The sequence below is a fragment of the Ictalurus punctatus genome, chromosome 2 (genome assembly GCF_001660625.3).
Source record: "Ictalurus punctatus breed USDA103 chromosome 2, Coco_2.0, whole genome shotgun sequence".
In the NCBI taxonomy this organism is placed as follows: domain Eukaryota; kingdom Metazoa; phylum Chordata; class Actinopteri; order Siluriformes; family Ictaluridae; genus Ictalurus; species Ictalurus punctatus.
Window position 1 is genome coordinate 7131107 of NC_030417.2, and position 26356 is coordinate 7157462.

The 26356-nt window shown below is 38.8% G+C and overlaps 1 protein-coding gene across 1 annotated transcript in view; it reads left to right on the forward strand.

The window, feature by feature from the left end:
* Positions 1-251: 251 nt before the first annotated feature.
* fig4a (FIG4 phosphoinositide 5-phosphatase a) overlaps positions 252-26356 on the forward strand; it is a 58838-nt gene continuing 32733 nt past the window's right edge. Inside the window, exons 1-14 of the mRNA XM_017460162.3 lie at positions 252-394; positions 1105-1193; positions 3275-3373; positions 6268-6391; positions 8658-8814; positions 11204-11254; positions 14479-14630; positions 15594-15722; positions 17373-17473; positions 19132-19294; positions 23269-23366; positions 24875-25008; positions 25448-25564; positions 26050-26095. Coding sequence (XP_017315651.2) covers positions 1131-1193; positions 3275-3373; positions 6268-6391; positions 8658-8814; positions 11204-11254; positions 14479-14630; positions 15594-15722; positions 17373-17473; positions 19132-19294; positions 23269-23366; positions 24875-25008; positions 25448-25564; positions 26050-26095 — 1434 coding nt within the window. The 5' untranslated portion in view covers positions 252-394; positions 1105-1130. The remainder of the gene's footprint in view (positions 395-1104; positions 1194-3274; positions 3374-6267; positions 6392-8657; positions 8815-11203; positions 11255-14478; positions 14631-15593; positions 15723-17372; positions 17474-19131; positions 19295-23268; positions 23367-24874; positions 25009-25447; positions 25565-26049; positions 26096-26356) is intronic.

Sequence of the window (26356 nt, forward strand, 5' to 3'; positions counted from 1 at the left end):
CTTTCATAGATGTGCTGTTATACAGAAATAATGCACACTTAATAATAATAATAATAATAATAATAATAATAATAATAATAATAATAATAAGAATAACAAGAAGTGCTGCGATTTTCTTTGCAAATATGATGTCAGAACGGAGTAAAATAGATACAAACAATCAAACCCCTCCTAGTCACATATCTAACAACAGTACATACTGGAGCTATTTCAGGTTCGCGTTTTTTTTTTCAGAGGTATGTTTTGTCCCAGCTAGCTTCCCGTATCAGCTGGAATACTTGTCACTTGACAGGAAGTTAATGTAATTTTTTGCACGAACGTAACCACGATTTCTTTCTCACCCGCTGCAAAATGGAATAATAATAACAACAGTATTTTTAAAATCCCTCTATCTGTAAGTTTGATGTAATATCCAGCCTAGCATTGCATATGCAGATTGTTTTTGAAGATTACTAGCCGCTCGGAGTTTGAACACCGGAGAGATGTAAACAGCAGCTAGTCGTCTTCCTAACCTCCTAAAAACTCCTAAACACCTTCAGATATTATTTCAGCTTTTATTTCTCTAGTATATATATATATATATATATATATATATATATATATATATATATATGTATGTATGTATGTATGTATGTATGTATGTATGTATGTATGTATGTATGTATGTGTGTGTGTCTGTGCTCACAAACCTAAAATACAATGTTTTGCAGAGAGCTAAAGGAATGAAGCTATCCCTACTGTAATACAACAACAGGAACAAATTAGAATTTCTAATGGATTTAATGGTTATAATGGTAACTGTAATTGTCTCTGTGGGTCTCTACTGGTAATTTGTTGCCTTCTATTCCATTAGGGACCAGAAATGGTAATGGTTTTAATAGTTAACAGCCGATGTTTCATAATGCTATTTGTAGTGGGAACCATTAGAATTTTTGTGATGTTTCTATTGATTTATATTTAAATTTTTTTTTTTTTTTTTTTACAACAAGCACCTTACAGCAGTGATCTGAAAAAAAAATGAACAAACCAAAAACACCCAGAAATGTTGATGAAAAAAAGCATGTTGGAAAATGAAGTGTGTTTTTCTGTCTTTCATGTGGTTAGGATCGGTGTGTTTTTGGATCATCACCATGCCTCTGACAGCAGCTGTGATCAGTGGGGCCCAAAAGCTGGTCCTGTACGAGACAAGGGCTGTATGTACCACTGTTATTTTTCATTTATAAAATCCACACTTGGTTAGCACGTTCGCCTCACACCTCCAGGGTCGGGGGTTCGATTCGCACCGTGGCCCTGTGTGTGCGGAGTTTGCATGTTCTCCCCGTGCTGCGGGGGTTTCCTCTGGGTACTCCGGTTTCCTCCCCCAGTCCAAAGACATGCATGGTAGGCTGATTGACATGTCCAAAGTGTCCGTAGTGTATGAATGGGTATGGGATAGACTCCCTGGGATAGACTCCAGGTTCGCCCGTGACCCTGAAAAGGATAAGCGGTATAGAAGATGGATGGATGGATGGAAAATCCACACTCCTTTTTATAAATGTGATTTGTCTGTTTTTGAAGTTTCTGCTTTCTTCCTGACTGCTTCACACCAGTGACACTGGATGGCAGTGTCGAGCTGCTCATTTACTCCACCATATATAGTACACACTATGACCAAAAGTATATGGACACCCGACCTTCACACTCGTATGTTGTCCTGACTCAAAATGTTGCCACAAAAAGTTTTGACACACACAATTGTATAGGATGTCTTTGTATACTGTAGAATTACAATTTCCCTTCACTGAAACCAAGAGACTGAGCTAGAACCTGTTCCAGCATGACAAAGCGAGGTCCATGAAGACGTGGTTTGCCGACGTTAGAGTGGAAGAACTCGAGTGTCCTGCACAGAGCCCTGACCTCAACCCCACTAAACACTGGAATGCTGACTGTCTACCAGGCCTTCTCGCCCACCATCCGTTCCTAATGCTCTTGAGCAAATCCACACAGCCACTCACCAAAATCTTGTGTAAAGCCTTCCCTGAAGAGTGAAGGTTATTATAATAGTAAAGAGGGGACTAAATCTGGAATGGGATGTTCAACAAGCAGATATGAGTGTGCTGGTCCGGTGTCCACAAACTTTTGGTTGTATAGTGTATTCTAAAGGCTGTTAGGACATTTCTATCTTGAAGCTTCCACATGAGTACCAGTCTCACTCCTGTCTTACTTATAACAGTGTACTGTAAATATCGGCCTCAAACACCGGATCATTACCGGATTCTTGTAATCCGAGTGAGTGTCATAACGAGTGACACGTCACAGATCTGATACGCGTGCATCATTTCTTTCTTGGCCATAGTTTTTTAAGGTCACTCAAAGGCCTCAATATCGATCGTTATCAGGTGTTGATACTCAGATCATTTAGAAATTGGTCTTGTACTGAAAAATGGACAATGTGGAAGCAGTGGACTTGCTTTGTGGTGCTGGTTCACTTTGGCCACCGATGCGGAAGATCAGTATGTATCTGTGCAAGCAGGGAAGACAGACAGTGCAGTGCAATACAGTGCTGTTTGAGTCTGTTAGATCATTGTGTGAGATTAATGCTGAGGAATGTGTTACAGCCATTATTTAATAGCATTGGCTGTACGGAACATGTCAGCCAGTCAGTGCTGTAGAATAACACTGCTATTATTCGTTGTTCCTGAACCAAAATCTTTACATTGACAAAATACAAGTGAAACTTTTTAGTGACATCGTGCATATGGCAAGAAAGAGATGTCTATCTTATATGTTATTGCAAGTAAGCAAGGGAATAGTAGTGTCACTCAGATAGATAACTGCAAACACCATGGGTGAGCAAATCTCATAATGTTATTCATCTTTGCATTTGATCTCTCCACACATTGTTTCATTTTCCTTATAAATAATCACATGATCTTTCCGTATCTGCAAAAAACAGCTAAAGACCCACCTCTTCCGTGAACACCTAACTAACCCCTAAAATGCCAACCTCACATTATCCTTTAAAAAAATCAAATAAAAAACGTACTTCTATAGAAACATACTTGCACTTCTACTCTGCGCACTTTGCTTTTCTAGAACTCAGTTAAAAGATCTTGGATAATAGAACTACTTGTATTGTTCTCCGCTTGATATATCTTTTTGCTCGTATTTCCTCATTTGTAAGTCATTTTGGATAAAAGCGTCTGCTGAATGAATGTAAATAAATGTAAATGATCTACATTCAGTAACGATGTATAATTTGGTGAGAAAAACTCTTTCCTCTTCCTGTCATCAGAGATATTTTCTGGTGGGAAGTAATAATGCTCAAACCAAACACCGTGTCCTGAAGATCGACCGAACTGAACCACGAGATCTGGTCATTATTGATGATAAGGTGAGTTTCTACAAATGCTATTTGTATTGAGAAGTAATCTTTCTTGACCGTCAACCCTGAATGTACCCAAATACCAACCCAACCCCCAGATACCGCATGAGACTGACTCAAAGCTGAGACCAATCTTCAGTGACTTTTTTGGTACGGTTCACAGAATCAGTAAATCAGGAATAAATTCGTAATGATTTTGATTTCATGTCATCTGACCAACATAGGTGGTGAGAATCACCTGGCTATGTCCTGTTGCACATGTGCGCGCATGCCAAGATCTTCCTACAGAGTCACAAAGTGATTGATGACACCGTTTCTTTATTATAATACCAGTACATACTATACATTACATACTATAAATACCAGTCACATTGCCATTTCCGCTTTCTTTTTGTCGCATCATGCATGTCATCCCAGATGTACACCATATACAGTGGATATAAAAAGTCTACACAACCCTGTTAACCCTGTATCCCTGGCAGGATAAACTATCAGAACTTGTTCCACTCTCAGTGTGAAATTACAAAATATAAAAATTAAGTGAAAAACAATAAGAAACTTTCTAGGGAAAAAAATGAAAAACTTACAATAACCTAGTTGCATAAGTGTGCACAACCATAAACTAACACTTTGTTGTAGGACCTTTTGATTTTATTACACCACTCAGCCTTTTTGGCTAATAGTCTATCAGTGTGGCTCATCCTGACGCATATTTTCCTACTCTTTCTTCCAAAAACATTCTAGATCCGTCAAATTGTGAGGCATCTCTCAATCATCTTCTTCTGGTTAAGCCGTTCCTTCGTGGATTTGGGTGTATGCTTTGGGTCATTTTCGTGCTGAAAGGTGAAATTCCTTTTCATCTTCAGCTTACTGACAGACTCCTGAAGGTTTTGAACTAAAATTGACTGGAATGTGTAGTTACTCATGATTCCCTCCCACCTTGATAAACACCCTGGCTGAAGAAAAGCCGTCCTAAAGCACGATGCTACCACCACCATGCTTCACTGTGGGCATGGAGGGTATTTTCCCTAAAATGTTTCTGATTGTTTCTCACTTAAATGTTGTAATTTCACATTAAGGGTGGGAAAAGTTCTGACATGTTTTTGTGATCTTGGTTTAATCTTTTTTTACATCACAAAAACCTGCCATTTTCACAGGGGTGTGTAGACATTTTATATCCATTGTAGAACTATCCACTTAGCAGCTCGTGCAAAGCTTTTGGTAACCACCAGTGCTGGCGATAGCCTTCTCTCATCTCTTCCACAATGGGAAGTGTACGCTTTTATACATTAGGAGCACTTTTCTATTGAAATGCCACGGAACTCACCACGCTCTTTGTTAGTTATCTGTGCAAAATTGCTCTGTCTTGTTGCTCAGTAAACGACACTCACTGCTTAGTCATCCTGCTGGGTCGAGTTCTGTCCTTTGAGTATTTCACATTCTAGCAGGGGTGTGTGGTTTTCTCTCACTGTATGCCATGCTTTCACTACTGAGCCTGTTAAGTACCATGCAATATCCCTTGTTTTTCACAATACACTGAGTGTAATGCTTCGGGACTCACTGTCTGAATTCCCTGGAAGCCCACACCAGCGTTGACCATCTTAAGGATGCAAAATCTGGATGGGATCTTGTTGAGTGTGAGACATGGCACCCACGGCTGGTAAATTTAGACCCTGATGTGGAACTGAATGTGACCCAGACATGTCTGGAGATGACTAATAAACTTCAAAAGCCCACATTGCGTCTGAGACACTTTCTAGTCTATTAACTGCCTAGCTTAATTCAACAGTTTAGGAACGGAGATCATAAAACTCCAACACAGCCCTCCTTATAGCTCGATGACTATTCACTCTATTCATTCCTAATGAGAGGAGTGGTAGGATTCTGTATCTGCAGCCGTTTCCTTTTCGACCTCAGCTTTACCGAGTTTGGGTCGGCCTCTGCAAGCTTGCAGGCACCACTGACACGTAGCCTGCATTAAAGGTTGATTTGGACAGACAAGATAATCATACCCAGGCACCGTGATGTGTTGTAGCTGATATAAAGTATCACAAGCATATTGGTTGGCATTGATGCTTTTATTGCATCTCTGGTGGTCTCATGAGACAGCGCACTGCGTCCGGATTCATGCTGCCGTAAAGGTGAATGCAGACACACTGATGATGATCTAGTGAGAATTTACAATATTGTATGGCACTTGGCACACACTGACAGTACGTTAGCTGCTTTATTGCTAGCATTTGAACAATCCCATTAAACCTGCATAAGTTGAACCCTTTGTGTGGGAGCTGATTGGCAGCTTCCTCCTTACAGTGGGACATCTAGGCGAGGATATGGACAGACAACCTGGTATATATACAACAGTATATGTAAAGATGACCACTCATGGCCAAGGCATCATTGTATTAGAACTCACAATTTCCTGATGATGGAGCAAACAGGAGCCATGCGCGGGGTTCTTCTAATGAAATTAGTCCGCTTGCCCCATTGGTGCCCCATTGGTGAGTGATAGTCACAACGGACCCTGGGTAGTATCGGCACAGGTGGTGTATTTTTCCCCCGGTGTGACACCACAACACATAAGTCAGCTGGAATTGACGGTGGTCCACGTTACCTTCAGATTTTTTATTGTCGTATGTTGTGCTGTACGTGCTGTATGTTGGTCCACTCGGACAACGTCAGATATATCAACCAACATGGTGGCCCAAGGTCCAAATACCTGACTATGTGACTTGCCCACAAACAGGGTATCCAGGTGTTTCTCACATCGTTTGAGGTTGCCCCAAGTCCATAATTACATAAATGATGGTATCTTGTCTATATATCCCAATGTATTTAACAATTAACTGACCTCTTTTTGCTTTCGTGTGTTGTGTTGTGTGTGTTCTTGTATATGTGTTCAGCATGTATATAGTCAGCAGGAGGTCCGGGAGCTATTGGGAAGGTTGGACCTAGGAAACCGGACTAAGATTGGACAGAAGGGCTCCTCTGGGCTTTCCAGAACTGTGAATGCTTTTGGAATTGTAGGTAAGGTACTATTAAAAAATACTGATGTTAAGATTTGGGCAAGATGTGCGAATCCCAGAGCACCTTCATCTGAAATGCATCACCTGGGTTTACTCATGTTTGTTGCCGCCATGCACACTGTGAAATGGTGTCTTGGTTTAGGATTTTATCTGTTGGGTGTTTCTCTGTCAGGATTCATTAAGCGTATTGAACTTCACTGCTGTTTGTTAAGAAACAGTACTTAAAACACTTACACCGTTGTGATGTCAGTTATGAATTTGTTCTTATTAGTATTATGTAACTCTCTGATCAAAACATGTTTCTACTAGCCATGGTATGTATTTTGGATATGCATGCTTCTAATACCTGGTGCTTGTGGTTTGTTTTTGTTTTTTTGGCTGCACAAGAGCAGATTGACAGGTTATCTAATTTTGCGTCTTAAATTTCAGATTATTATATTAAGCCTTTTCAAAGGGCGCTCTCAGACTGCTACGAGTTGAGAGGTTTTGACAAATCACTCCTTTCTTGTCGCTGGTTTGTTTGTTCGGTCTTCTCGCTCTTTTTGGTGGAAATGTCAAGTCGTGCTTGGAGGTCACCGCAATCAGGCGTAGTGAAGATTAGAAACGAAGTCAAATGAATAGAAGAGGTTATGTGCGTGGGTGTACAAAATGCAAAAATCCAAAATGGTTGTTCGATATTCTGAGGAACTGCTTTGAAGCAACCCTGTACATTTACAGTATTTTACTGGCAGTGGAGTTGTTGGGTAGTTTCTGTAATTATGCTGTACTTCATTCAGAATGTTATGTTTGTTAACAGTAATGTTTTATATTCAGTTTTGTTGTAATGTTTTATATTAAGTTTTTAAATGGCGTGAAATTCTATACTTGTACAAAATATACTAATAGGAATGTGCATGTTAAAGCAATCTTTTGATTTCGGTAGCTTTTCCAATTAGCAAACTATTTTTTTTCGCTCACCTGATTTATTTATTTTTTTTAATGCAGAATGTAACTATAGAGTCAAGATCGTTATCAGTCACAGCATCTATGGTTTGATTGAAATTTGGTTAAAATGTACTGTATATACATACTTGTATTAAAGTAGCTACTGCTAGCTATACGGATTATGTGTTCTACACTAGCGGGCTATTAGTTAGCTACAGGATTCCTGTGAGATCTGCTGCATGGCTTTACCCAAGATTCAACATAATCGAAAGCAAGCTGTTTTATTACATTTCTGAAAATAGCTAGTAGAGATGATGATCCTTTGCTGCTTCAGTGTGTTGCCTAGGTTTTTATTTAAAATTTTCTTTTTAAACTTAACAACATAGTCAAAGCGACGTTGCAGTAGCTACTGTATACGACAGTGTGCTTAGATACAGTATAATCTGGCAGTTCTGTCAATATTTTCTCACTGCTGTAAAACATGTCTAAGGATAATTCTGGTTATACTAAACACAGTATTTTATTTACAGAAATTATTCACAGTGACAATTCAAAGCAAAAACTTCTAAAAATCATCGTGGGATGATCAAGAGTGTTATATTTAAACAAAACAACAAAAAAAGACTTTTTGATAGATATTTTTCCCCCCCCAGAATGACGTCTTTTGTAATCGTTACCGCTTTCTGAGGCAGTTGATTGCTGCTCGATTCTTGACCTAGATAGATTACATTGTTGACTGTTGATGCTATGTAGACTATTACACCGCACTCTCATCCTCTGCCTGCCTCCTATCATGATTACGTCTTGCGCAACCATACAACAGTACTGAACACTTTTCTGACAGGGACAAAAGGTTTATGCTAAAAATGACGCACTCGCATAACAGGTATAGTCCAATGTTTGTCAGGAAATACTGTATTGGACTAATAGTATTATTGACCTATTTCTAGCATTAAAAAACATTTTTGTCTGCATTTTTCACTGGAAAATTCTATCATTATAATACAACTGCCCTGGAACATACAGTATCGTGTAGAGGCTTTATTTATCTCATGATCAGTAAACATTATAATGTAACACTTTCGGTTAGTCACGATTAGCAAATCTGTCACACGCCTCGCACACCTCTGACAACAGCTGTGCTCTTTTAACAATTGATACATTAAATGCATGCGACTCTGCCAGAGCTGATTTCTGATCGAGAATTTGTTGAGACGTCACGCTCGATATTTATGTTAAACTCATATACAGTATCCAGTCATCAGTGTACACCCACAGTGCTGTATAAAATGTCCTGTATATTGTGTGACTGCTTAGTAGAATATTCCTCCGCCTTCTTGCAGGCTTTGTCCGTTTCCTGGAAGGCTACTACATCATTCTGATCACCAAGCGGCGCAAGATGGCCGACATTGGGGGTCACTCCATCTATAAGATAGAAGACACCAACATGATTTATATCCCTAATGACTCAGTCAGAGTCACGCATCCTGATGAAGCCAGGTTAGTTTAAGTCTAGATTTGATTCCTTTAGAGTGCCGTTCAGTTTTCTAAGGTCGCAGCAGCCGGCTATTAAAAGCGCTGAGGCACAAATTGTAGCTTAAATTGCAGTCATGCGGTGCAACCACAGAGCTGTTGAAAAGCTTAAGACTAAATGAATGGAAATGCATTAACCAGCTAAGTACAAATATCTACAGTATGAGCGTGAGTTCAAAAGTAACCCCATTTTGTGTTTAGAACCTTGAAACACTGCTCCTAATTTTACGACGTGAAGTTTAGTGGACCGAACGGAGTGTGTAATCAGCAGCACTTTCCAACCCTTTCCTTTTGCCCTACGTTTCGCATACGCATACATTAGAAATGTATGTTTAAAGTGTTTAGGTTTGTAGTTTTCATAATTACACATAAGAACGGGGACAAACAGCTTAGTGCATCTGACCCTTAGTGTCAAACATCACTGTAACATTTGTCTCGTGCTGTCCTGTCACTGTTTTTTTTTTTTTTTTTTTAGCACAAACTTTGTTATAGATTTGTTTTGTTTTATGACTTCTACATTATCAAGTCAGTACAAAACACATTTTAGATTCCCAAACATTAGTTTTCTAGCACAAACTTAAATGTTACCGAATAAATGTTTGTATGTCTGTAAAGAAAGCAGCATGTTAAGTGGTAAGAGATACTTTTCAGACAAAAACACAATGAAGGCTGATGGGTTTTGCTGCAGAAATAAGAAGCGAATGCGACAGTCAAAGTCTCCAGAAGAACCGTGGCTGGTTCTGCAAGATGCTCAATAAATCTTACAGCTCATTTCCTTATAATACCGCACTAATTGTACCAGAGATTACTATTTTTTTAATTATTTTTTTTTTTTTGTCACACCAAATATTACCTTTGTTTCCTTTACTACTTTTTAAAATGTAGAAACATTTAAATTCATTATTTTTGAAGGCATCTATAGTGTTTCTTTGCATGTGCCTAAAACTTTTGCACAGTACTGTATTTCTTTACAGTATACACAAACCGTATGTTAATAGGAACATACCGGTACCCAGTGCAATTATTTCATGATCTAATTATCTAATCATGCAGATTAGGTCAAGAGCTTCAGTGAATGTTCACATCATTAATCTGAAAGGGGTGAGGGGGTGGGGTGAGGGGGTGGGGGCAGGGGGGGGGGGGGGCATATCTCAGTGATCACAGTGACTGTGGCTGGTTTGAGTATTTCAGAAATTGCTGATCTCCTGGGATTTTCAGTCAGAACTCGAGAGTTTAGCAACCAAAAGGGCACAGATTCACAGAAACTGGACAGTTGAAGATTGGAAAATTATCACTTGGTCTTGTTTCCAGTTTCAGTGAGGCTACACTCACTGTAGTCTCAGATTCCTGCTCTTGACTGACAGGAGTAGAACCTGATTTGTGGTCCTTTACTGTTATAGCTCATCCACCCCAGGTTTCAGCATGTTGGGCATTCTGAGATGCTTTTCTGCTCACCACAATTGTAAAGAATGATCATTTGAGTTCACATAGCCTTTCTGTCAGCTTGAACCAGTCTGGCCATTCTCCTCTGACCTCCCTTATCAACACGGTGACATGTTCCTGCCCTTAGAACTGTGATCCCCCACTGGATGTGTTTTGTTTTTCTGTATAAACTCTAGAGATTGTTGTGTGTTTGAAAATCTCAGATCAGCTGTTTCTGTAATACGTAAACCAGCTGGTACCAACAACCATGCCAGGGCTGTGATCACTACAAGCACATTTTCCCCTCATGTTTGATGAGAACTTTAACTGAAGCTCTTGACTTGTGTCTTCATGATTTCATGCATTGTGCTGCTGATACATGATTGCGTAATGAAAGCGCATGTGTCCACCAGTGAATATCCAGTGAATATTTTCTTTTTTTGTTCTTTCTTTAGGTCATTAGAGCGATAACAATGGAACATTTTCACTTTTTCATACGTCTTTATCAGATTGTAAATTGCATTAAGAGAACAATAAAAGATGAACGAATGCTTTCAACTGTCCTCCAGATCAATATCTACCTCCTTGATAATTGATCTTCAGCTGAGATTTTATTATTATGCTGTATGGATATTACTACACTTAGTTTGTATGGCCTTATTTTCATAACTCTTTATGACGCTTATTACGCATTCGGTTTATTAATTTGAAGTGACAGTGAGGCCCTACAGACACTAAACGAGGAATAGTACATGATGTTATGTGACATAATTACCTGAAAAGTAGCAACTTGGGAGTGCTGTCATGACACCAGGACACACATCTGGTTTTATTGTATTGTCACGTATAAGTGTGTGACTGAAATTTGTACATTTGTTCCTACTGACAGTTCAGTGCTTTTATTTTTTTTTTTACCATCATTGTATTTCTACAGATATGTGAGGATGTTCCAAAATGTGGATCTTTCCAGTAACTTCTATTTCAGGTAAGTGTGCTCACACATTTTCCACAGAGCTGTCACATGTCCTGCTGTTTTGTGTGTGTGTGTGTGTTTAAGTACGTCCTGTTCGGAACACAGGGTATGATTGGGTCTTAATTTAGCAGCACCTGAGATCAAAATCCTGTAACAGTATAACGAGTATGGGGCAGGTCGGCCTGTGATACCTAGCTGATCCCTGATGATCTTGGGTTACCTTTCTGAATCTCGGCTTTTGTGTGTAGCTGTGTTTGTTTGTCCTTGTCCCCGTTTTTTTGTGTGTACGTATCGTAAGGAGAACAGGATATGCTGTATTTTGGAAAGACCTTGGGTTTTTGCCTCACGTGTGTGTCTAGCTTTAACTGGGTCTGTATGCGTTCATGTGAGAAGTATGTGCGCAAAGACATGACTCTATAGTACAGGGGTCGGGAACCTATAGCTCACGAGCCATATATGGCTCTTTCAATGATTGCCTATGGCTCAACATCGGGAGAAAAAACAATCACGAAAGCTATTTCTCCAGATTCTCAGAATCTTTTGATGATATTATGTACTGTAGATGATGAGAGATTCATAGTCTTCGCATTTTTACGTTGAGGAACATTATTCTAAAATGGTTCCACAAATTGTAGACGCAGATTTTCGTAGATTGGTGAACCTCTGCCCATCTTTACTTCAGAAAGACTATGCCTCTACACTTACATTCCCAGCCTTTTATTGCCCCATCCCAACTTTTTTGAGATGTGTTGCCACCATGAAATTAAAAACGACCTTATTTTTTTCTTAAAATGGTACATTTACTCAGTTTAAACATATGATATGTTTTATATGTTTTATTGTGAAGAACGTGTGGGTTTATGAGATTTGCAAACCATTACATTCTGTTTTACACAGCGTCCCAACTCTTTTGGAATTGGGGTTGTACATAATTCATAATCGATACCCGATTGTGGCACAAGAAGCTCAAATTTCATTGGACAATGTGGAGCAGAGTGGTATTTCACAGTCTAATTCATAAATAAGTTGAAAACTACATAGTCAGTCTGTTTTCAGTTTTTTAGCAAGGGTGAAATGGCTAAAAGAAAAAAAAAAAAGACGCTCGTATCGTTCTTTCCAGTTATTTGGAAGTCGCATTAATGGTAAGTAGTGTTCAGTTTACTGTTACTTACCACGGCATCTTGTATTGATTTACCATTTGATGAATTGATCATAGTTGGTTAAATGAAGTCAGATTGCCACCTACAGGCCTATTATGTGACGTACCGGCTATTAGGTCACGCAAAATGTGAAATCCCCTTTATTACATGACCACTTTTTTTTTTTTTTATAATTATGCAATAATAGTAATGAAACGTCAAAAAATATGTTAACATTTCTCTGGCTCTTTTATCATAAATCTTTTTATGATTTAAAAAAAAATCATAACACTTTTTTTTTTTTGGCTTTTATGGCTCTCCAAGCTGAAATGGTTTCCAACCTCTGCTATAGTAGATTGCCGTTACTCATCATTCTTTATTTGTTAAATTTTACATGTACATTCTAATTAAAACAGCACAATATATTTTATATATTATATACCTGGACAATATAGCCTGCTCTTTTGATAAGAGAACGATACATATTGCACCTCAATACATCCTCAAAACGACTTTATAGGAAGTAAAATGGCCCTTCACTGGTTACGGACTCAAGACCGCTGTTTAAATTCAGTTAAATTTTATTTGTATAGCGCTTTTTACAATAGACATTGTCTCAAAGCAGCTTTATAGAAACATATAAACACAGGATACAGATTTTAAGTGTGCGAATTTATCCCAATTGAGCAAGCTGGTGGCGATGGTGCCAAAGAAAAACTCCCTGAAGTGAAATGAGGAAGAAACCTTGAGAGGAACCGGACTCAGAAGGGAACCCGTCCTCATCTGGGTAACGACGGATAGTGTGAAAGTTAAGGGAAGTTCATTATGGTTTTAACATGAAGTCTGTGTGTTGAACTAGTCCACTGTTCACCAAAGGAGACCTGAGTCCAAAAGTATATGTGGTAATTGCAGTCCCAAGGCCATCGCAGCAACCATAGTCCCAGCAACCACAGCGAGAATGTCCATGTGGAATTGAGGTCCAAAACCATTTCATGGTACTTCAAGCGGTACCATCCTCAGCAATCTTCAGACTGTAGCCTCTAGTTTGTCTGTGTCCTTGTTTTTGTGCCACTCCCGAGTAGATAAATTTATGAAAAAGGACTGTGTAGTTTTTTCCGCTGAGGTGTGTGTAATAGCATGAGCGTGCCATGTAAATGTCAAGCACGGTTGGCTCTATTGTTATGAAATGGAATTGGCACAACCGTGACTCTGTCTAGAGGAGGAGTCTGTCTACCAAAAGTGCAGAAGAGCAGCAACCGAGAAGCCGTGGGTAATTCTGAAGGGGCTTGAGAGATCCACAGCTCAGATGGGAGAAGCTGTTTTCAGGATAGCCATAACCTGGGCACACTTTCCACAACGCTGGGAGCATGTTCAATTTGCCCGAAATGCACGTTGGAGACCCAACAAAAATGTAAGAAAGAGAACCCACAAATGGTTACGTTTGTTGGGAAACCAACCATGCTCATCACTCGGTCGCGCTGAAGCATGGTGGTGGTAGCAATGAATAGTTACGCAAGCAACAAATGCTTGTTTTTTGCTTAAATATTCTTTGCGACACAATTGAAACAAAATGTTACTAATACTTTAACTTTGATCTAGTGAATCAAAGCGACATGCAAGTGTGCAAACCAGTTGACAGTAATAGTGCTAGTTAGTTTTTGCAAAATGACCAGAAACAACAAGACGAGAGCCCATACTGGAACAAACGCACACATTCAGCATCCTTACTTTGATTAACCTTATTATTTTTTTGGTTTCGATTTTTTTTCTCACTTTATCATTGTGATATTCAAAACTTGTTTACCACGTATCACATTTTTGACCATTCTGTGCAGCGGGTTTTTTTTTTTTTTTAAACAGAAAAATGAAATGAAGTACAATAAAATATGTTTAATCTCGGAATGTCAGTCATTGCATGTGTTATTTATTTGATTGATTCACCTTTACCCGACGTCCTGATGATTTCCTGACGTTTGCCAGTACCACTTCACACACTACTTTATTGGATTCAATGAAAAACAGTTTTGCACACCAAGCAGACTGTTTGAATTTCCTTTTTGCGTGCCCCCTGTGACGTTTGCATCTTTTGACCTGTAGTTACAGCTATGACCTGAGCCACTCTCTTCAGTATAACATGACTCTTCTCCAAACACCCTATGATCATGGAGAAACTGAGGAGCTCCACACCAGCAGCAGCAGCAAACAGGACAGTTTCGACATCTTTGAGGATGAAGGCCTTCCTACGCAAGGTCGGTCGATCTGTCTGTTTGTCTCTCTCTCTCTCTTCTTTTTTCTCATTTCTTCGACTTTTGTGATCGTCACTCCATCCAAGGTCTGTATCTGTCTGCATATGTGTGTTTATCTTTGTTTCTCTGCTTTTTTTCTCTTCTATCTTTCTATCTGTTAACGTGTTTCCTTTATCTCTTATTTTGCATTTGCCTTTTCTGCCTGGATGTGTTTCTTGTTTATGTGAGGAATAAAACACTTTTTGTATTTTTTAAAAATTCATTTGTAGTTATGTTTAATATTGGGGTAAATGGTCTGCACTTATACAGTGCCTTTTAACCTTAGCGGTTCTACAAAGCTGTTTCTCATTCCCCCATTCACACACACATTCACACACACACACACACACACACCAATGACAGCATTAAAGGCGCCTTTCAATGGATGTCATTGGGAGCAGCATGTGAGCCAGGAATCGAACCGCCAACCCTATGATTAGTGGACAGCCCACTCTACCACCTGATCCACAGCCGCCCCATAAAACGTCCGTGAAACCAGTTAGTTCCTGTTATCGCTTGTGTAATAACCATCATTCCCTCGCTTTCTGTTGAAGTTCATAAGACATAAACAAACAAGAGCAACATGCTCTGTCCTGAAGTATTTCCCGTTGCAGAAAAAAGGGACGGCTTGACTGTTACAAACCACTGATTCCTTTCAAAAGTACTAAAAAACATCTCCTTCACTTTGTTCAATAACAACATGTCATTACTATAGAATCGATAACGTACTAGAACGTTCGCATTAACACCTAAACCTGTAGTTTGCACTCTTGTCCGAGCTCCTGTTATCGAAAAACTAATCAGCGTTGATCAGATTGAAGAATTCACATCTTGAACTTGTTACTCCATGTGTCTGTTTATAACACACATACGCTATGAGTGCACATTTTGTGTACGAATCTGATTGCGTGTCTGTTTTTATTCCAGTGGTAAACAGCTTGAAGAATGAACCCTACGCTAAATATGTGTGGAACAGTCGTCTGATGGACAAAGTTAAGGATACGGTGCATCCAGACTGGCTCCTGTACATCATCCATGGCTTCTGTGGCCAGTCTAGTATCCTTGCACGTGTGTGTGTGTGTGTACTCATGTGCATGCGTACCTGATTCACCTGTCTATTTGTGATGTGGAATTCTTGAATGGATACAATTAGATTTTTTAACTTCGATACGATTACTTGGCTTTTACAATGCTGCCTTTGACCTTCCCCTTGTCTTTCTGTTTTTTCTCACTCTGTCTGTGTCTTTGCTTGGTTTATGAGCTGTATCAGCACATTGCTTCTTTTTTTTCTCTCTCAGTCCTTTTTATTCAAACTTTTCTAGTCTAACCCTCTTCCCTCATGCTATCTTTTTCTGTCCATCCCTGTGTCAGGTGCTTTCAGCTTCCTGTAGACAAGCGAGGTCCACGGTGAGCCTCCAAGGCTTCAATGGAGTCCCTTTTTGCTCTTTCTTTGCTGATGTGTAGTGTGTTCCATGACTAAACCTTGTAGATGCCATGTCTCTGGCATGACTCAGAGCAGCTGGGCCACATTTGGTATGAAGTTGGATCACTGCATATGCATTATACTGTATATGATTTGAAAATGATATGCGACTTGAAGTTGGGACTCCTTTGACCTACAGTAACACTTAAAAATGTTAAGTCTTCTTCGATCTGGTCATAAATTCCATTTTCTCTTTCTCACCATCATTTTCACGTACGTAGGTGTATGGAGCGAGTCGAACATCGTGAAATAAACATAACATGTCCTTTGGCTTTGACCGCCCCTCTAAAGAGATTAAAAGCCTCCATGTGAAACCATGCCAAAACACACTTTCCACAATGTTTTTTTTTTTTTTTTTTACTGTTTATTCATTTTGGCTTTTGAATATTCTAGTGTACTCATGTGTATATGTATATGCATGTTCTCAGTGGCGTAACATACTGGACCGTGGCTAATATCGAAGGTGATTAGTGGGCCCCTAGGAGGTTTTTTTTTCCAAGCAGATGCTCTCATATTATGTTTAGAGGAATAAGAGTGCTGATTATAGAGCCAGGATTCAAGAGAAATGTGTTTTTTGTTATTGTTGAGCAAAACAGTTTTGCTTTTAGTGATAAGGGCTTGAGTTCCACGTCCTTTGTCCCCTTGCTTACACCTAAAACAAAGTACCTCCATCTTTGCTAACGCCTACTCATCCCAACCGTATACACGTACAGTACATTCTCTCAAAAATATAGTGTCAGACGATATCTGTGCTCATTAAGCTTGTGTGATATGGAGTTTTCCATTTGATTATTCAGAACTGATTAAAAAAAGGCGTACTCTCTCTACCCTGTCAATCACAGTGACACTAGCCAATCGTGAGCGTCTGTGAACTCATGTACGTGGAAAGGGGTAGATAGCGTTTTCCTCGTAGGGTGTTACGCCGCCCTGGGACGCAGCTTTAGCAACAGTTCGGAAAGATGTGGTTGGCTGGCTTCACGTGTCTCAGAGGAAGTACATGGAGCTTTCATTGTTCCGGTTTGTAAGGGAGTTGGTTGGTAGAAATTGGCAAGTGACCGAATTGGGGAGAAAAATGGGAATAAAAAAAGGGTCAACTTAGAACTAGATTTGGTCAACTGCAGCTCTGTACTCTGTAAAAAACAAAACAAAAACACAACGTTTCCCAGGCTTTATATATGTTTGATGTCTATGTGCAAGTGTGTGTACTTAACTCTAAGTTTCAGAATTGTTGATCTATGGACGGCCGGTTTATGTCACTCTGATCGCTCGGCGTTCCAGCCGTTTTGCTGGAACCCGCTTCCTGAAGAGGGGAGCCAACTGTGAGGTACACATTTTACACTCAACCCAAGAATTACTGGCACCCTTTAAGAGAATAGACAGAAAAGACTGGATAAAAATATTCTTCTTTAATAAATATGATCGTATTTTCTCACAAAAAACAACATAATTTTGTGAAAATGTAAAAAGAAAAAGAAAGAAAAAAAAAGCCTTTCAGTCATCTTGAGAAGATTATTATTTTTTATTTGTTCAAGAACACCATCAACAGGGGACTGGAATGTTGATGGATATTTTTGGGCTGTTTTGGAGACTAATGATCCTCTTACGGAGATTGACAGAATCATGATAGACTCACCTCTGCATTTTGTCGAGTACTTGGTTGCCTCTACCAGGAGATTAAGCCTTGAACACCACTGAAAACCTGGATTAAAGTGGGCCACTAAGAACCACTTAAAAACTATAACATGCCTTTGGACCTCAATTCATATGAACAGTTATGCTATTATAGCTGTAGGACTGAAATAGCCACAAACAGTTTTGCACTCAAGTCTCCATTAGTGAACAGTGGAGATGTTAAACAGACTTCATGTTTCTGTAATGAATTTCCTGCTTACACAACTTGACCATGTAGTATTAGCACATTTATAGAAGGGATTTATTTATTTATAATCACACTATCTGTTATTACCCAGATGAGGATGGGTTCCCTCTTGAGTCTGGTTCCTCTCAAGGTTTCTTCCTTATATCATCTCAGGGAGTTTTCCTTGCCACAGTCACCTCTGGCTTGCTCATTAGGGATAAATTCATATTCAGAATTGATATATTTCTGTAAAGCTGCTTTGGGACAATGTCCATTGTTCTAAGCGCTATACAAATAAAACTGAATTGAATTTAAATTTCCTGAATGACTAGAAAGGTTAGTCTGCAAGTGGTCTTCAAACTTGTTAGGCGTTATACAGTATATAGGAAGAACATTAGAGCTGTTATTGTACATTATACTATAGAGACTAGGGTTGCCAGTAGTTTTGAAATCACACGATGGCTTAGTGGTTAGCATGTTTGCTTCACACCTCCAGGGTCGGGGGTCCGATTCCCACCGTGGCCCTGTGTGTGCGGAGTTTGCATGTTTCCTCCGGGTACTCCGGTTTCCTCCCCCAGTCCAAAGACATGCATGGTAGGCTGATTGGCGTGTCCAAAGTGTCCGTAGTGTATGAATGGGTGTGTGAATGCGTGTGTGTGTGCCCTGCGATGGATTGGCACCCTGTCCAGGGTGTACCCCGCCTTGTGCCCAGTGCTTCCTGGGATATCCTCCAGGTTTCCCCGTGACCCTGAAGAGGATAAGCGGTATAGAAGATGGATGGATTTGTGGTTAAAAAAAAAAGAAAAAGTTTAAGTTCAAAATATTGTGTGTATCCGTAAATCGTGCAAATAATTCTGGAATTACACTGATACAAAGTTTTCTTTGATGTTTTCTGTTTTTAATTATTATTTTTTTTAATTATCTTCTGTAATCTGGAATAATGTGCTAAGTTCCTAGCTCCACAATATGTACCCAGTTCCCAGATTTCACAGCCAAGAAAAAAATTCCTAGAATCCTTTACCAGCATAACTGGTCATTTTTTAAGGATAATTCTGAAGCAGTTACATAGCACAGTGTTGCATGTGTGTGTGTGTGTGTGTGTGTGTGTGTGTGTCCATTTGAAGGGTGACGTGGCAAATGAAGTGGAGACTGAGCAGATCATCCACGATGCCTCAGTAATGTCGTTTTCAGCAGGAAGCTACTCGTCCTATGTGCAGGTGCGAGGCTCCGTGCCTCTCTACTGGTCTCAGGACATCTCCACCATGATGCCCAAACCACCCATACGATGTAAGAACATTACACAGTATCCATATGTGGTTTAGTATTATACAATACACTATTGGCTATTGTTTTTTAGTGTTTATTTTATTTATTTATTTATTTATTTTTTACACAAGCGCTCCCATGCACTCTTTAAGACTGTGTTTGCTAGACTGTAGTCATATGATCTTTATATCACAGTAGATTAATCATAATCATCATGCACTTTTCTGAGTATCATATACATTATTGGGTGTCAAAGCTTTTATAACTTCGAGACTTAGCATATCTTACAAGAATTGGATCCCCGGTCTAATATACATGTCAAAGCATGAGTAAGGGAGGGAAGGATGAGGATTAGGTGTGTGTCATGAGCATAGCAATGGTATGAGAAGCCATGCGAGATGAAGAAAGTAGAGGGTCAGGTGCTGAGCCGCGTGGGACTCCTGCAGTGAGTCTTCTCATAAAAATTTTATACCAGTCAAAAGTAAAAAACAAACAAACATATGGCTCCACATTTTTTTGTCTAATAGATACATTTCCTGACATACTCTGAAAGTGAAAATGTTTTCATGTATCTCAGAAGGTGTTGATAAATAACAGCAAGTTTATATTAATGCGCTCGTTTCTATACAGTTCGTAAAGGATCATAACATTTTATGTAAAATTTTCATTTAGTACTGCCCTTCAGAAGCTACATTTTTACATATATTTACATGTTTCACAGAACCCCCCCCCCCCCCCCCCCATCCCTTAATGTATCGTGTTGCCTTCTTGTGCATCACTGAATGTTTGCACCTTTTGTAATAGTTGTAATAGTTAGTCCCTCAGTTGTCCTCAGTGTGAAAAGATGGATCTCAAAATCATATTCAAGTCAATCAAGTCAAACATATAAGCAGTTTATAATATGCTGGAAAAGTAAAGAATGTGCTGGACCTGGAGGATTTTTCTGAAGAACAGTGGGTAGTTTAACTGCTCATGACAAACAAGGGACTCATGAAAACTCTCACAAAACATAAACACAATCGTCGATCATACAGGTAACAACACACAGTGTTAATAGTCAAATGTGTGTAAACTTTTGAACTGCTTCATTTGTGTAAATTCAGTTATTATTGTGTCATGTGGACTATATGTAATGTGAAATAGCGTATTGAGGGCAGTATTAAATAAAAATCTAAATAAAAGTTTTATGATTCCTCTTTTTAGCAGATTCTCCAAGGGGTATGTAAATTTATGTAAACTTATGACCTGAACTGTACTAACAGCTTAGTCGGGCTTGTACAGCAGATTCTGCACACAAACTGATTAAAAAACATATCTAAATGTTGAAATGTTTTTATTTCTCATGTTCCAATGATTAAGAGTGTCAGGGCTGTGTAACGGTCCGAGGTAAAGCTGTTCTTAAGTGTTTTTTAAGTGACACAGGAGAGAAAAAACAAATAGTTGGTGAGGGATGGTTTACCATAAGCTATAAAAGGAACTAACTTCATTTTTTTTCTTTAATGCAGTTAAAATAAGGGCAAAAGTCTTAGCCACCCTATTACTATAGTTTAGTACAAATTTTGTTATAGATATTTTATTTTTATGACAAAAACATTTTATATTTCCTATACTTTTCCGACAAAAGATGAGATGCTACGGAAAAATGTTTGTATGTTAGTAAAGAAAGCTACATACAGTCTCCTCTGAAAGTACTGGAACAGCAAGGGCAATTCTATTGTTCTCACTATACATTGAAGACATTTGGGTTTGAGATCAAAAGATGAATATGAGAAAACAGACCAGAATTTCAGCTTTCATTTCCTGATATTTATATCTAGACGTGTTAAACAACTTTTGGTTGTTCCCAACTTTGGGAACATGACACCTTTTGTTTGAACCCACCAATTTTGTTTCTCAAGTGATTTTTCAAAATATTGGAACATTGTGACTGATAGGTGTTTCTTGCTGCCCAGGTCAATTGATTGTTTAAAGACTTAATAGCTTTGGATGTCTACTCTTGGTTTGAGCCCTTGGTTTTGGATTTGAAGACTGTATTAGTTGTTAACAAGGATAAACCAGCATGAAGACCAGAGATCTGTCTATGGGAGAAAAGCAAGCCATTCTGAAGCTGAGAAAAGAGGGAAAACAATAGACTTGGCTTTGCTGTTCAAATACTTTCAGAGGGGACTGGAACAGACAACTTTTCAGGCAAAAAAAAAAATGTAATGAAGATTGCAAAAAAAGAAGCAATTGGGATAAAGTCTCCAGAAGAACTGTGGCAGATTCTCCAAGATGTTCAATAAAACTTAACATAATTTCCTTATAAAACTATACAACCTGCACTTGATACTATAGTAATTATAATTAAAGTTCTGTCACACCAAATATGGACTTTGGAGTTTATTAGTGTTGTTTTTTTTATGTTGAAACAGTTCATTTCATTATTTTCGAAGGCATCTTTGCTTTACAGCATTTCTCTAAGATGTTTGCACAGAAATGTTTATCAGCCATTCAACAAATGTTAATCTTCATAAAGTTCTCATTCGATGCATTTTATATTCTCTTAAAATTCTACCCTCTTTTGAGTGAGCAGTAATTTCAAAATGTTGCGATTTAACAACTGTAAGCCAGTGCTTTCCTTTGACTTGCTAGTTGTTCAACTGACTATAAGTCAAGTGCTAATCGAGGCCCTCTGGGGAAGAAATCACGCTGCGACATACTCGCTTAATACACCTTTGTTTATGATTGAAAGAGGGACAGTGGACAGGACAGTTAATGATATTACCTCTTGTGTTGGAAATAGTTTAGCTGGTCTCAATTGAATTTTTGTTCTCTGTCTTTTTATCGGTCGTGTAAGTGTGCGCGGTACAGGTGTTAAGATTTGGCACAAGTAATCCTCTTATCCCTTGTCCCTATTTCCATCTTCTCTCCTGAGCAGAGTGACATTTTGTATGCGTTTACACACACCAGTACACAGCATGTCCCCGAACCCACCACACTAGCTGCTCGCCTCCTGGTGCTTGCTTGCCGCTAATACCTCTTTCTCCTTCGCTGATAATCCAGATTTCCTTTCTTTTCATTATGCTCTCATTATAGGCCATCACTGGATAATATAAAGGAGGAAAATGTCAAATGAGGACGTCTGACATGTTTTGTGATGAGGGAGCTCTTTCAAGAAATAACCATTCACATCATTTCTCTCGCTGAAACGGGTCGATAAGTGCATGTATGACTAGATCTTGTGAGATTTTTGTGGTGGTGTTGTTGTTTTTAAACTGGCGGCCCAACATGATCTTTGCAGGAAGATAGCTGAGGTAAGATTAAAGGTGGCTTTCGGTGAGGTCGATGGGTTTTTTCTCAAGCGCCACACGTTTACAAGAATAAGTTATAAACAAGCTTACACATGTATATAGATGATGATGACACCCTCAGGCATTCACACAATTCATTCACTATGAAGAAATGTACAGATTGACCAAGTACTAGAGAACGATTGACCAAGTACTAGAGAACAGATTTGAAAGAAAATAATTTAAAAAAAGAAGCTTCTAAACTGGTTATGCATAAGGAGCATCTCTCAGAAACCATGTCTTGCCAAGGTCCTGCCTTTCACATCTCGGTCCTGCTGTTCACATTTCCTTTGTCAGTTTTGGGCCTCTTGAACTTTCTATGCAAATTCAAATCCTCTTCTCTTTCAGTTATGTTCAGGTATTATGTTTCTCCTTTAATGACAAAAATGACAAAACAATCATGTTCTCATCTCTTCTGTAGAATATGACTTTATGAGTTGTTAAAGTTGCATGTGAGTGATATTGATATAGAAAAGAGGTTGTTTTATGCCTAATGTACCTAAAGCTAGAACCATCATTTGAAAGGGAGACCCTCGGATGTAGGTAGGTCCTGAACCAGTTAAATGGTGCCATACTTCAATCCATTGATCCATCGGGTAATTGTTCAGTGACGTTCATCTGCTCTCATCCATTTTCTCTTTACTTATTTTGATCTATCTTTTCCAGTGGACCAGGCCGACCCATACGCCCATGTTGCGGCGCTTCACTTTGATCAGATGCTGCAGCGGTTTGGTTCTCCGATCATTATCCTCAACCTTGTTAAGGTGCACGAACTTTCCAAATAGATACATTTTCACTTTTATTACTCATACCTGCCTGTGTGTGCTTTCTTCGGTTCTTCTGTTTAATTCCTATTCCTGTTACTCCACTTTTGTTGAAGGTCTATATAGAACCAATTGAAGTGCTGTACATTTCTCTTCCATTAGTGGGCTATTTTTGGTGAGGAGTAATTGAGTCACACAGACACTCGTGTGTATTTAGGATCAGCCTGTCAGGCAGTGATATTCAAACAGACGTTTACACTTTGGTGTCAAACTACTTCCTGGATTTGTCATATCTCACTTTGTAACTCACAAGGGTGAGGGAACAAAGGTATAATTGCTGCTGTCCATACACACACATGCTCACATGCTGGCCATGTGCCACTGATGAGTATGCCTGGTGGACACACTCTTTTTTTCTTGTAATTGCCTGATGCATAAAAAAGCTCATAGAAAGCATGTGGGCCTTTAGAAATTAGTGTGTGTGTGTGTGTGTGTGTGTGTGTGTGTGTGTGTGTTTAAAATGAAAGCATATGGCCAAAAATGGAACATGCATCTTATCTTTTCTTGTGTTTGTAAAAAATTCTATGTGCGTATTAGTAGTTCAGTAGAACATGTGTTGGCCCTGAGCCTATATACGTGCTGGGGAGTCACATGGATCTCCGTAGGTCGTTTCGTGAGTGGCGGGAAAGATCTCTATGGAGTGATTGTTAGATGATGCTGTGGTGGAGAGCTGTTTGTCTTCCACAGTGTACTATATATTAGGCTTTTAACAAAACGACCCTATCTGTGTCTCTATTTTTTTTAGTGCTTAATGTGTTTACATCTGTTTTTGTATTCAGATTTAAACCACAAGTAGGTGTGGCCTAGACTGAAAAAGTTTTTAATTATTATAATTTTTTATTAAATACATGAATCGTATCATTCTTCTATGGAAAACAGGGATGGGAGCGCTGGGGAAAAAAGGAAGTCATTTTCATTCACATATGATAACAAAAAATAGTAATTTGTAGAACATCCATCCATCCGGCGTACCCGGAGGAAACCCCTGAAGCACAGGGAGAACATGCAAACTCTGCGCACACAGGGCAGAGGCCGGATTCGAACCACTAAGCCACCGTTCCTCCTCCCCCTTGACCCAATTTGCAGAACATTACTTTATTCAACTCATGAAACTGACACCCTGTGGAACCTTCTGGAAAGCTTTCTATCTTCTGAGTAACATAGATACACACCAATGTTGTTTACCATGCAAAGACTTGGGGGACAAAAAAAGAAGAAAAATGCATGTTCTTTTTCCTATGCCAGAACATTTCAAGTAATTTTGTGTGGTTTTGGAGTTGGGAAGTTTGTGCAAATCTGGCAACCTTACACTCACAGCTTCAGATGGAAGTAAAAGCCTCTTGCTCTCACACAACATTTTTTGATATAATAAAACTGGATTTCTGGTGTGTTAGAATGCTTCATAATCCATTTTATCATGCTGATATTATGTCATTGAAATTACGCAGAAGCGAGAGAAGAGGAAACATGAAAAAATCCTAAGTGAGGAGCTCTACCCAGCCATCATCAACCTCAATCAGTTCCTCCCCCCAGAGCACTGCATCGATTACATCGCCTGGGACATGGCTCGTTACACCAAGAGGTGTGTTGTTCCTTTATTTTAGCTCTGCAACTGTGTGTGGGGTTTAGACGAGAGAATATTCATGCAAGTACAGTTGAATTTGGATACCATTTGGACAAGATGAAAAATAATAATATTAAACAAATAAACAAAGTGTTCAGTGTATGGTTTTGCAGATGTTGCTTTATCACAATATAAAAGAAAATCATGGTAAAATAATACTGTTTATTTTTCACTATATTTTGGATTGCAGTACACAGTGATATATCATTTTTAATGTCTTGGACATTGTAAATCGTAATCTTCACATTATACGTTTTCTTCACCCTTTCAAACCATTGGGGAAACTTTTTCACTCGACTGTATATTTTTAAATGTTTTATTGTAATGTTTGCTTACTGTGATTATTCCTTTGTGTTGTTCTTTATTCTGTGAGTAACGTTCTCCTCTCCACATGCAGTAAACTTTGTAACGTATTGGACCGGTTGAGTATGATTGCTGAGAATGTAGTAAAGAGGACCGGCTTCTTTGTCAACCGATCTGATTTCCACTGTCACATGTTACGGCCTGATGATAGGTAGGGACAAGAAACACCTAAATCCATGCACTGTAGTTTTATTCCTCTGTATTTTTGTGTTCTCGGTAAGGTTTTGATCAAATTGCGGATGATGTAAAATATCTGAAAGAAAGGTGTTATTTATTTGTTTTTACGTTCTTTGACCGCCTTATAGCTAGGGAAAAGACATTTATTACGAATGCATAATGTGGTTCACAGCACCAAGGCCACAGGTCTCTTAAGAGCTTTGAAAGTGACATATGAAAGAGAATGGAATATAAAAGAGAGTACTAGGCTTTCACCATGCACATTATGACCCAGTTTCTGAATAGCACTGCTTAACTTAAGTCATTGTAACTGACAATATAATGTAAAATTATATTATGTCTGTAATTGAATATAATGTATTTCATATAACATGTATATTTCCTTTAACAATTGCTAATTTGTTGAGTGGATTAGCAAAATTAGTATTATTAAAAGCATATTATTTCCTCTGTGCACAGATGGGGTGATTTGGGAGGACTGGTTATTGCTCAGGGTAGAATACAGGTACGTTGGTAAACTGAAGTTTACATGCACACAGGTCTTAATTGTGTACCATGAATTGAACAGACATCTCTATATATTATCTATTATATGATCTGAGTAAAGCTACAAATGTATCAAGAAGTTGTCTGTACACAGTGCCCTCCACTAATATTGGCACCCTTGGCATATATGAGCAAAGAAGGCTGTAAAAAATTGTCTTTATTGTTTAACCGTTTGATATTTCGTTAAAAAAAAATCACAAAAATGCTCTCATGGATATCA